At 43.8% G+C, this 12,595-nt stretch overlaps 1 protein-coding gene across 13 annotated transcripts in view; it reads left to right on the top strand.

Moving 5' to 3' along the window:
• trip13 (thyroid hormone receptor interactor 13) overlaps window positions 1-12,595 on the top strand; it is a 195,776-nt gene that overhangs the window by 53,778 nt on the left and 129,403 nt on the right. For 2 of the 13 annotated variants that reach the window (XR_013576250.1, XR_013576249.1), the window contains exon 15: window positions 11,185-11,315. The exons of 7 other annotated variants lie outside the window; for them this stretch is intronic. Coding sequence is in view for 3 of the 6 variants with exons in the window: in XM_078539442.1 (XP_078395568.1) it covers window positions 11,185-11,289 (105 nt within the window). In the remaining 3 variants the exon portion in view is untranslated. Of the gene's footprint in view, window positions 1-11,184; window positions 11,512-12,595 lie in introns of those variants that run through there. 4 more of the 13 variants (XM_078539442.1, XM_078539440.1, XM_078539444.1 and 1 more) reach the window with 3 other exon arrangements.

The following is a 12,595-nucleotide window of genomic DNA, read 5'->3' as shown; positions in this document are numbered from 1 at the left end:
CTTACTTTGAAGGCACATGTCCATCCATGTGCCCTTGTCCTGTAGGTGTCACCCCAGTGGTGGCTACCATTCCCGATGATGCTGCTGAGCTGCCAGCCCTCCAATTTGGATGGTAGCTCCTGAGGGTGAGCGATCAACTTTAATTCAACAGCAGCTTGGGCAGCATCCTATAAAATGGTGCCCCGGGTCCCAGCAAAGGGGGTTTGCCCCCTCCCCGGCTGCTGGCCTCCGAGAAAGGCTAGCCCATGTTTCAGTGAGTAAGTGGTCAATCTGTGCAATAGGATTCCCCCAAGATGGAAGCAGTTCATATTGATTGATTCATTCAAGTGCAAATAAAATGGATTTTTTTTTTCAGAAAGCAATATCTTGTATCTGAATTTGTGACATGATGTTCGGTAACTGCAGCATGCTTGGGAGGAACAGATGACCTTGGACTTATGATTCCCAAAGCTCTCTCTATTGTAATTTTCCGCTTATCATGACTGGGTCTGTTGTAGACTAATTGATGGAGATTGTTTGCCAAGATTAGGCAACTGACCTTGGTCTTTGTTCATCAAGAAATTCTCATGTTCCAGCCCTGTCGATCCTGCAAAGTCCTCCTTACATCTGGGGACTAGTGGGAGAGCTATCTCACAGACTAGTCAAGCAACTGCCTGACATAGTCTTACTTACAGAATAGTACCTTACAGATCATGTCCCAGACACCACCATCACCATCCCTGGGTATGTCCTGTCCCACCGGAAGGACAGGCCCAGCAGAGGTGGCGGCACAGTGGTATACAGTCGGGAGGGAGTTGCCCTAGGAGTCCTCAACATTGACTCTGGACCCCATGAAGTCTCATGGCGTCAGGTCAAACATGGACAAGGAAACCTCCTGCTAATTACCATGTACCACCTTCCCTCAGCTGATGAATCAGTATTCCTACATGTTGAACACCACTTGGAGGAAGCACTGAGGGTGACAAGGGTGCAGAATGTACCCTGGGTAGGGGACTTCAATGTCCATCACCAAGAGTGGCTCGGTAGCACCACTACTGACCGAGCTGGCCGAGTCCTAAATGACATAGCTGCAAGACTGGGTCTGCGGCACGAGTTGAGGGAACCAACAAGAGGGAAAAACATACTTGACCTTATCCTCATTCCGCCTTCACATTGAGCATACCCTCCATCGTGTTGTGTGGCACTACCACTGTGCTAAATGGGATATATTTTGAACAGATCTAGCAACTCAAGACTGGGCATCTATGAGGGCTGTGGGCCATCAGCAGCAGAATTGTACTCAAACACAATCTATAACCTGAAACAAAAACAAAAATACCTGGAAAAACTCAGCAGGTCTGACAGTATCTGCGGAGAGGAATACAGTTGACGTTTCGAGTCCGAATGACTCTCCATCAGAAGTCATTCGGACTCGAAACGTCAACTGTATTCCTCTCCACAGATGCAGTCAGACCTGCTGAATTTTTCCGGGTATTTTTGTTTTTGTTCCAGATTTCCAGCATCCGCAGTATTATGCTACAATCTGTAACCTCATGGCCCAGCATATCCCCCGATTTGCCATTACCCTCAAGCCAGGGGATCAACCCTGGTTCAGTGAAGAATGCAGGAGGGCATGCCAGGAGCAGCACCAGGCATAGCTAAAAATAAGGTGTCAACACAGGACTGCTTGTGTGCGAAACAGCATAAGCAGCAAGTGGTAGACAGAACTAAGTGATCCCACAACCAACGGATCAGGTCTAAACTCTGCAACCCTGCCACATCAAGTCATGAATGGTGGTGGACAATAAAACAACTCACTGGAGGAGGAGGCTCCACAAATATATCCCCATCCTCAATGATGGAGGAGCCCAGCATAAGTGTAAAAGATGAGGCTGAAGCATTTGCTACAATCTTCAGCCAGAAGTGCCGAGTGGATGATTCATCTTGGCCTCCTCTGGAGACCCCCAGCATCACAGATGCCAGTCTTCAGCCAATTCTTTTCACTCCATGTGATATCAAGAAATGGCTGAAGGCACTGGATACTGCAAAGGCTATGGGCCTTGACAATATTCCGGCAATAGTACTGAAGACTTATACTCCAGAACTTGCCATGCCCCTAGCCAAGCTGTTCCAGTACAGCTACAACACTGGCATCTATCCGGCTATGTGGAAAATTGTCTAGGTATGTCCTGTACACACAAAGCAGGACAAATCCAACCCGGCCAATTACCGCCCATCAGTCTACTCTCCGCTGTGGCTCAGTTCATAGCACCCTCGCCTTTGAATCAGAGGGTTGTGGGTTCATGTCCCACTCCCGGAAACCAAGAACTGTGATTGTACTCAAAAAGAGTTGCAATCTGTGACTGTTGATAACTCGAAAGAGTATCAGTAAAGTAATGGAAGGGGTCATCAACAGTGCAATCAAATGGCACTTGCTTAGCAATAACCTGGTCAGTGATGCCCGGTTTGGGTTCTGCCAGGGCCACTCAGCTTCTGACCTCATTAAAGCCTTGGTTCAAACATGGACAAAACAGCTGAAGTCCTGAGGTGAGGTGAGAGTGACTGCCCTTAACATCAAGGCTGCATTTGACAGAGTGTGGCATCAAGGAGCCCTAGCAAAACTGGAGTCAATAGGAATCAGGGGGAAAACTCTCTGCTGGTTGGAGTCATACCTAGCAGAAAGGAAGATGGTTGTGGTTGTTGGAAGCTAGTCACCTCAGCGCCTGGACAACACTGCAGGAGTTCCTCAGGGTAGTGTCCTCGGCCCAACCATCTCCAGCTGCTTCATCAATGACTTTCCTTCCATCATAAGGTCAGAAGTGGGGATGTTCGCTGATGATCGCACAATGTTCACCATTCGCGACACCTCAGATACTGAAGTAGTCCATGTTCAAATGCAGCAAGACCTGGACAATACCTAGGCTTGGGCTGACAAGTGGCAAGTAACATTTGCGCCACACAAGTGTCAGGTAATGACCATCTCCAACAAGAGAGGATCCAACCATCACCCCTTGATGTTCAATGGCATTATCATCGCTGAATCTCCCACTGACAACATCCTGGCGGTTACCATTGACCAGAAACTGAACTGGACTAGCCATATAAATACTATGGCCGCAAGAGCAGGTCAGAGGCTAAGAATCGTGTGACGAGTAACCCACCTCCTGACTCCCCAAATCCTGTCCACCATCTACAAGGCACAAGTCAGGAATGTGATGGAATACTCCCCACTTTCCTGGATGAGTGCAGCTCCCACAACACTCATGAAGCTTGACACCATCCAGGACAAAGCAGCCCGCTTGATTGGCACCACATCCACATTCACTCCCTCCACCACTGACGCACAGTAGCAGCAGTGTGTACCATCTACAAGATGCACTGCAGGAATTCACCAAGGCTCCTTAGACAGCACCTTCCAAACCCACGACCACTATCATCTAGAAGGACAGGGGCAGCAGATAGATGGGAACACCACCATCTGGAAGTTCCCCTCCAAGTCACTCACCATCCTGACTTGGAAATATATCGCTGTTCCTTCACTGTTGCTGGGTCAAAATCCTGGAACTCCCTTCCTAACAGCACTATGGGTGTGCCTACACCACATGGACTGCAGCAGTTCAAGAAGGCAGCTCACCACCACCTTTTCAAGGGCAATTAGGGATGGGCAATAAATGCTGGCCCAGCCAGCGAAGCCCACATCCCATGAATGAATTTTTTAAAAGTTCCCAGCTGAGGCTTAATGCCTGTCTGGGGGTGGGGGAGGAGGCCAAGCAAAATGGATGGCAAGTCTTGAGAGGAGTTACCACGGACCTCTCTCCCATTCCTCCCAGGGACTGAGTATAGATGATTGAGGGCCATGTGATCTGAATGTTAATGGGATTTGATAGGATAGATACCAAGAATCCATTTCCTCAGGCAGGCGAACAAGATCGAGGGGGCATAATCTTAAAGGTGGAGCAAAGGCATTCAGTACCAAAATCAGAAAATACTTCTTCACATAAAGGCTAAAAGAAAGGCTGTGGTTGCTGCGGGTTAATTATAGCTTTCAAGGCAGAGATATATAGATTTTTCTTAGGTCCAGTGTATCAAGGGATATGGTACAAACGTCGGATTTCGGGTACAGATCATCCATACCCTTAATGAATCACCGAACACATTCGAGTCGCTGGAATTATCATTGAGCTCCCTTTGTGAATTACTGAGAGTGTGTCCTTCCCTGTCGTGAAATGTTATCTTATTGTGTAAGGGACAGACGAAGAAGAATAAGAACCGCTTGAAAGATAAAGTTCTGCTTCATCCTTTCCCATAATCTAATTTAGTTTACAGCTCATTCTTACTGCCGTGCAAACATTCAACAGTATATATTCAAATAGTAATCAAAAAATTGTCTGCAAACTTGTTTTTATGGTAATGTGTTATTTGGTTATAACCTCAGTGAGAGTTAATGGGTTGCTGCACTGATTGAAAAAACACTACCAGAACCAGAGGGAAAAGCAATGAAAAGTAGTGAAGTTTAATGAAACAAAGCATAATAATGAGGTTCCGCTGCATGCAACAGTGCTGCTCACCACCTCAGGACATTCCAAAGCGCTTCACAGTCACCAAAGTACCTTTGCAGTATAGTTGCTGTTATATAGAAAACAAAGTTTGCACAGAGCAAGATCCCATAAACATTAATGTGATAATCATCAGACAATTTGTACTTTCAGTGAAGTAATTTGAAGGATAATATTTGGCCAGAGCACCAGGAGAACTTCTCTGCTCTTTTTTGAAATAATGACATGGGATGTTTGTCTGCCCCCTCAGTTGGATACAGGCGTCTCAGCTTTACATCTCATCCAAAAGACAGTGCAGCACTTCCTCAGTACTCCACAGGCCTGTGAGCCAGGATTATATGCTCAAGTACTTGGAGTGGGGCTTGAACCCTTGTCCATCTGACTCAATGACAAGAGTGCTACCATTGAGGCATACCTTATATGTAATAAGAATTGATATGCAGGCTTCCCCAGTGGTTTAATGGGTTCAAATTTTGTAAGGTCTTGAGCCAATTAGAGCAGCAAGATCCCAGGTTTATCTCACTAATGCTCATACTGTAATGTGATATTAGGTACAGGAGCAGTGTCCCAAAACTAGAAACCTTGAGACTGAGTCCGGATTTCAGATCTTGCCGGTTTTTGGGTTGGGTGATTCAGGCCAGGTCAAGGGTCGCTCAGAGCTCTGGAAAAGACAGGCCGCGAAGCAGATAACTAGTTGGTGTGCCACCGTACCAATGTAGTACCTAGCTCAACAAGCCAGTAAGTTATTTTACTCATCCAATAATAATAATAAAAAATTTATTCACGGCAGCTTTAAAAATTTCCGGTTTTCAGATAGCTAGATTTGAGACACTGTAGCTGTTCTGTGGAGTGCAGTGCAGACAGGATTTCTAGCATTAATAACTCATTTCCTACCCGGTTTGGTGTGTAGACATTGAGGTAGAGGCAATCTTCACTCATGCGTTTGATTTTATCAGGTAACTCGGTGGGAGACTGTGGGCAAGCAGGTCCCATCTTTGTAGCATCCAGTGTCCTACTCCATGGCTTGATATCCTCAGGGGGCTGACATACAAAATACCAAGATGAAAGGGAGAAATCCGATAAAGAACTTTCATTCACCATTGCTACCTGATGTAGGATAGGATGAGGGGAGCTTTCTGGAGGATGGGAAGCCTGGTAGTAGAGCATTGGAATATTCAGTCTGGAAAGATTAGGACTGGTGACCAAAAGCTTAGTCAAAGAGGTAGTTTTAAGGAGGACAGAGAGGTAAAGAGGTTGAGGGATGAAATGCCAGAGCTTAGGGCCTAGGCAGCTGAAGGCCAGGACACCAATGGTGGGGCAATAGAAATCAGGGATGCGCAAGAGGCTAAAGACGAAGGAGTGCACAGATCTCAGAGGGTGGTAGGGCTGGAAAAGATTACAAATAGGGAAGGTGAGGGCATGGAGGGATTTGGAAACAAGGATGAGAATTTTAAAACTGAGACGTTGCTAGACTGGGAGCCAATGTTGGTCAGCAAGCACTAAGGCGATGGATGCACGGAACTGTGAGTGTGAGTTAAAATATAGGCCGCACAGTTTTGGATTAGCTCAATTTCAAAGGGAGGTGTAACAGGGGAGAATTGGAATAAGTCTTGGGGTAACAAAGGCATGGATGAGGGTTTCAGCATAAAATGTCTTGAGGCAGAGATGGAATCAGGTGATGTAATAGAGGTGAAAATAGGTGGTCTTAAGGTAAATGACCTTTCATCACAACTGTTCAACTTGAGAACGTCAACTTGTTACTGACTCCACAGATGCTGCCAAACCTGCTGAATATTTCCAGCATCTGCTGTATTTTGCTTTTGTATTATGTGCGTTTAAGGATATATTGGCCTTGGAGATTTCAAAATGGTACCTGGAGTCCATAGGATTAAATTACGTAGAGAGATTACACAATCTAGGCTTGTATTCCCTGGAATATGGAAGATTGGGGGTGATTTGTTTGAAGTTTTTGAGATATTAAAGTGAACAGACAGGGTAAATTGAGAGAAACAATTTCCACTGGTTGGTGAGTCTATTTTATGATTAGTCTATGAATTAGAACTAGACCTCAAAGGAATGAAATTAGAAAAAACTTCTGCACACATAGTTGTCCATAAGCAGCAATTGTTGCTCAATCAACTGTTAATTTTAAACCTGAGATTGATAGATTTTTGTCAACCAAGGATATTAAAGGATATGGGTCAAAGGCGGGTATATGGAGTTAGGCCGCAGATCGGCCACGATCTCATTGAATGGGGGAGCAGGGTCGAGGGGCTTAATTGCCTTCTCCTGTTCCTATGTCCCTATGAAAGAGACAGGGGAAAGGGGTTTAAGAAGATGGTCTGTAATGGAGAAGAGAAACTGGGAGTTATGTTTGCATTCCAGGAGATCCAGGAAATAGTGAGCAGTTTTGGCAGGAGGAGCCAGGACCAAGTAGTGCTTTATGCCATCGAGCCAGATCAGGTGATGAATGGTTAAACCAGTCATCCACCATAAACATTCAAACCTGTGACCCTTGGACTTAAAGAAGCCTTGTTGAGCATGGATCCAAAAGTTCCAGCAGAGCTGGGCTAGGGGGGTAGAATGGTGACGAGGGTACAGAAGCTGTGGCAGGTGCATAACACGATGAGGGCTGCCTTAGAGGTGTGCATCTTCCCAGCCTAATTTTGATGCATTCCTTGCAGCCAGAAGATCTGGGAAAACCAAGAAAAACTGCACATGATATTTTACAATATTCAAAGTCTAGAGCAGGAGACGTACAATGAGTCTTTATTTCAAAACAGTGGGGAAGTAGGGAGGAGGAAGATTGTGTGTTTTGAGTTTATAAGGAACAAGAGAGGAAAGTTCAGAGGAGAACTGACTATTGATGAATCATGAGAGAAAGATAAGAAAAATGTAAATAAACAATGATTATAGATGGCAGGTTAATAAGACACTAATTTGAAAAAGTCTAATTGATTATGACTGGAATTTTACTCCCCCATCATGGCGGGAATAGGGCTGTAAAATGTATGAGCCATTCTAAACTCCGTTGACTTTGGTGGGACCATAAAATCCTGCTGTCATAAAATTCCACCCTATGTTTTGAGACCCCGCCATAGCTTCTGTACCCTCGTCACCATTCTATCCCCCTAGCCCAGCTCTGCTGGAACTTTTGGATCCATGCTCAACAAGGCTTCTTTAAGTCCAAGGGACACAGGTTTGAATGTTTATGGTAGATGGCTGGTTTAGCCATTCATCACCTTGTGCCAATTGTTTCTTGACACATCGTTGAGGATGTAATGCCCTAGGGTTGTTTGTTTATTTTGAAAATATTTCCTTTCCTTTCTCCTGCATAGAATTACTTAGAATCTACAGCAGAGAAATAAGCCATTCAGCCTAATTGGTCTATGCTGGTGTTTATGCGGTGCACGAGCCTCCTCTCACACTACTTCACCTTTCTATCCTTCAACTCCCTTCTCCCCGATGTACTTATTTAGCTTCCCCTTAAATGCATCTATGCTGTTTACCTCAACTACCCCATGTGGTGTTGAATTCCATTTTCTCACCACCCTCTTGATAAAAAAGTTTCTCCTGAATTCTTCATTGGACTTAGTGACTTTCTTATATTTATGGCCCCCAAGCTCTGGACTCTTGAATGGCTCTCCCTGTACCTAGCAGAGGTGGAACCAAGATATCTACTAGACCACTACTGATCATTTGAAGACAGATGCTGGCAAATGTGTGCAGACTGACAAGGATAATTTTTCTCTTTGTACCTGTGAGGAAACACCTGACACCCACTTGGCTTCCTTTTGGTACAAGGAATCTCTTATATTGAGGTGGAAATTCAGTTTACTCAGACTCCGCGGTCATCTAGATTTCTACAGGAAAATGACACACTGAAGAGAAATTTTCAAAATGCCACAGAACATCGGTCGCAGTGATCAATTGAGAGGATTACCTTGAATCGGAGATCTCCAACAGGTGGGGAAGCATAAGGAATTTTCAAGAAAACATGCAGAAATCCTCCCAGGATATCCTGAACATTGAAACCTTAAGGAAGAAATGGAGAGAGAGAGAGAGAGAGACTGAAAACATTTGCTGCGAATACTCATGAAGAATTACGTACATAGAATAAGAATTAGGGTGGGAACGTTGTTGCATTGGCCTAGGTGTCAACTTTAGCTCATTGGGTAGCACTCTTGCCTCAACGGGGACATTATTGATCTGTTGCAGCACCCTGCTTGGCGAAAAACGGCAGTCACATCGTGCACAGATTCAACATTAATATTAAAATTAACATTAATATTATTCATTTCTACACTTAGATACATACCAGTTTATGCTATCAGTGAACGTTTATGGCCCTTTTAATCTGTATGCCTTGACTACAAAAGAGAATACTGGCACCATGAGATGGTTACCTCAATGGGAAATAGCAGTTTCCCCCCACAGATACCCAGTTCTGTCTTGTGCCTTAAGTTTCACGCTTTTCAGATTTATTTCACCTGAAAACATTATAAAATTACAAAAATATCTAAGAACGTCCCATTGAATGGCCTTGGGATATCCCAAAATGCTTTTACAGACAATGAAGTACTGCTGTAATATAGGAAATGCGGTAGTCTATTTGCACACAGCAAGCTCCCACAAACAGCAATGAGATAATACCCAGATGATCTGTTTTAGTGATATTGGTTGAGGGTTCAATCTTGGGCCCGGACATTGGGAGGACTCCCCTATTCTTTTTCAAATAATGCTATTGAGTGTTATGCCCACCCGAGAGGGCAGTTGGGACCTCGAGTTAATGTCTCATCTGAAAGATGGCACCTCTGGCAGTGTGGCACTTGCTCAGTGCTGCACTGGAGTGTCAGCCTGGATTATGCGTTCATCTCTCTGGAATGGGCCTGAAATCCATGCACCGGAAGCATTTAGTGATTTATACTTTTGAAAATATCCTTCGGCTCTTTTCAATCGATGGGATTACTATTTCAGAAAGCCTTATTATTTCAGAAACAGCCAAACCATTGTATACTAATCTGGGAGGAGGGAAGAATGAACCAGGTCAGAAAAACATAGTATGATCTCCCGAGGCTACATCCTTAGACACAGGAGTGATGCACTATCATTATCATCAATAAGAGCCTGCAGAGTGTGGCCTGCTTTTGAAAACTGCTCTTTAACCAACTGCCCTTTAACACAACATTTTTTTATGAGAAGGGTTCACTGATAATAAACAGGAATCTTTAAATCAGTTCGAAAAGACATTGTTAACAAATTTCGCATTAGAACAGTTTAAAACATGATGGCAACATACTGAAAATATGGCTGGCCAGTTCTAGAATTTTCTTTTTTCTTTCAGCCTTGAGCATACTCTGACTGAGTTTATTTTGGTTGGACTAGGGTTAGTGCGGATTTCTGAAATGTTCCTGCCAGTTCATCTACTGGCCTTTTATCTAGCTGGCTTTCATTCAAAACCTTACCTCAGTCAGTCGACAAGTAAACCTACCTGAACAGACATTTATTTTTGTCTCAGTCTAAACGGCTGCTAGGCAGGAAACCACTCACCCTGCCAGTCCAAGGGAAGGTCACAGGCATTGATATTTTCAGCTTTCTTTATCTAAAATGCATTCCATTTAGTTGAGGTGCTCATCCCTACAGAGCCATGAAGAGTCTCAATTTGTAAAAAGAAAGAAAGACTTGCATTTATATAGTATCTTTCACAGCCTCAGGATGTCCCTTAGCTAGTTACAGCCCATTAAATACTTTTGGACTGTAGACACTGTTGTAGGGAAATGGGGTGGCCAATTTGCGCACAGCAAAGTCGCATAAATTACTACGCGATAATAGTCAGAAAATCTGCTTTAATTTTTTGGCTGAGAGATAATTATTGGCTAGAACACTGGGGAAAACTCCCCTGCACTACTTCAAATGATTACCGAGGGATTTTTTATGTCCACCAGAGAGGGCAGGCAGGACTTCAGTTTAATGTCTCTTCCAAAGACAGCACCACCGACATTACAGCACTCCCTTGGTACTGCACTCGTGTCGGCTTGGATAACATGCTCAAGTCCCTGGAACCTTAAACCACCTGTACTTTCCTGTTGTTTAGTACTGCTGGCAGGCAAAATGTCCATGAGGACATGAGCAGATGCTTTTGTATTTCCTTCTGAGTTAGAAAAGCTGTTAATCAGCTCAAGCTGTTCATCTCCTCTATCTTATTTCTGGCTTCTCCTGTTTTCTTTTGCATCCCCAATTTCCTTCACTTCATTGTTGGTAGCCACCCAGCTCTCTAGGTGATAAACTGACCAAACCTCTTTGCTTCTATGTTTCTCTCTCCTCCTTTAAGATACTCCTAAAACATATCTGTTTGACCAAGCTTTTGGTCACCTGCCCTAATGTCTCCATCTTTCACTTGGTATAAATTTCTGCCTGGTTACACTACCACAAAGTGCCTTGGAACGTTTTGCTACATTAAAGGCACAATATAAATGCAAATGATTGTTGTTGTAGTTTGGTAAGGTTCTACAGCTCTCTGGTATTTCATTGAATTACCAATTCTGAGCCAACACAGTGAGCTTTGACAAGCTATTTGATCACAGTGAAGCGGGTAACACACATGGGCCTAATCCTGTTTTGATCTGATGTTCCCTCACATGCCTTACAGCAGGAGTGGTCAGCGAATGGGAGTTGCATCCTGAATGGCATTTTCCCCCTCGATTTGCTGGGTACTGAGGCCAAATGCAGTGCCCAGGCTCAGACTATAGATTAACCTTGCCACTGCCTGGTCTCTATAGCTCACTGCAATGCTGAATGGCGTAACTGGTCACAAAACCTTCAAGGGACATCAATCTTTGTACCTCTCTCTAAATTTGAGAATGAACAAAGTCAAGTTTGCTGCTTAAAAGGAAGTAATTGTATACTTTTTATACTAATGCTAGGAGACCTTTTTAATCATTGTTCAATTGTTATTTAAAAATAAAATGCATTGGTTATAACCATTGAGTTGCTTTCTACGTCAAGCATTTTTTGCTTTCTCTTCAGTCTTCCACAATACATCATTCTTTGCTGAAGACAGGGTGCCAGAAGTATACCCTGTATTCTGCCTCTCCCCACGTCTCTACTCCAACGCAGCCCCAATTTATTCCAGATTGCTTCAAATAATCAAGTACCAGTGTTTGTAATTCAGTGTAAATCTTCATGCTCCAATTGTTATAATGAAATGTGGCTACAAGGCTTCATTTTGTCATGGTAACATTGAAGAAATTCGTGACCCGGAGACTGAACTACAAGTGGAATCGCAGTATTTGGAGTGGAAGTTGAAAACCTCAATGGAGCAGTGAGTTATAAATATTCAAAGCTAACAAAAGACCAAAATGTTTTATCGGCTTCAATGTTTCCATATTTATTTTGGATATGTCCTTGCAGGTAAATATGCAGAGGGAGCTTACAATATTTAAGAGGTAATTAGCACATCATTGCTGTTTTAAGCAGCACCTAGGGACTCTGAATAATTGACAGGATCCAATTCCTCTGGAACTTTTCTGCTACTTTTGTTTCGCTTCCCAGTTTCTTCACTGTGTGAAGCAATCAGAGAACAATTTGCTTTGTGTAAGCTTCTCAACGCAAGCAGCTGTCTCACAATGGGAATGTATACTAAATCTTTAGGCACAGCCTAAGAAACAGATGCAGCTCTCCTCTGTGGAAACTGGCACTTAATATGTCAGGCTTGGCTCGGTGACTCAGAAGCAAGAGTGCTACCAGAGGTCATGGGTTTGAGTCCCACGTCAGACACTGAGTATGTAATCTAGGCTGACACTTCAGTGCAGTACTGAAGGAGTGTAGCATCATCAGAAGAGCTATCTTTCAGGTTAAACTAAGTCTTTACCCTCAGGGTGGCTGTAAAAGACCCAATGGCATTACTTGAAGAACATCAGGGGAAGTTGGCCTGGACAGCATCTATCCAGCAACCAAGACCTTAAAACAGATGAGCTGGTCATTTATTTCATTGCTGTTTGTGGGATCTTTCTGTGTGTATATCAGCTGCTGCTTCTTGCTTCATTATAACAGTGATCACA

This window comes from Cetorhinus maximus, chromosome 3, assembly GCF_964194155.1.
Source record: "Cetorhinus maximus chromosome 3, sCetMax3.hap1.1, whole genome shotgun sequence".
Lineage (NCBI taxonomy): Eukaryota > Metazoa > Chordata > Chondrichthyes > Lamniformes > Cetorhinidae > Cetorhinus > Cetorhinus maximus.
This window is presented reverse-complemented; position numbering and strand designations above follow the sequence as displayed.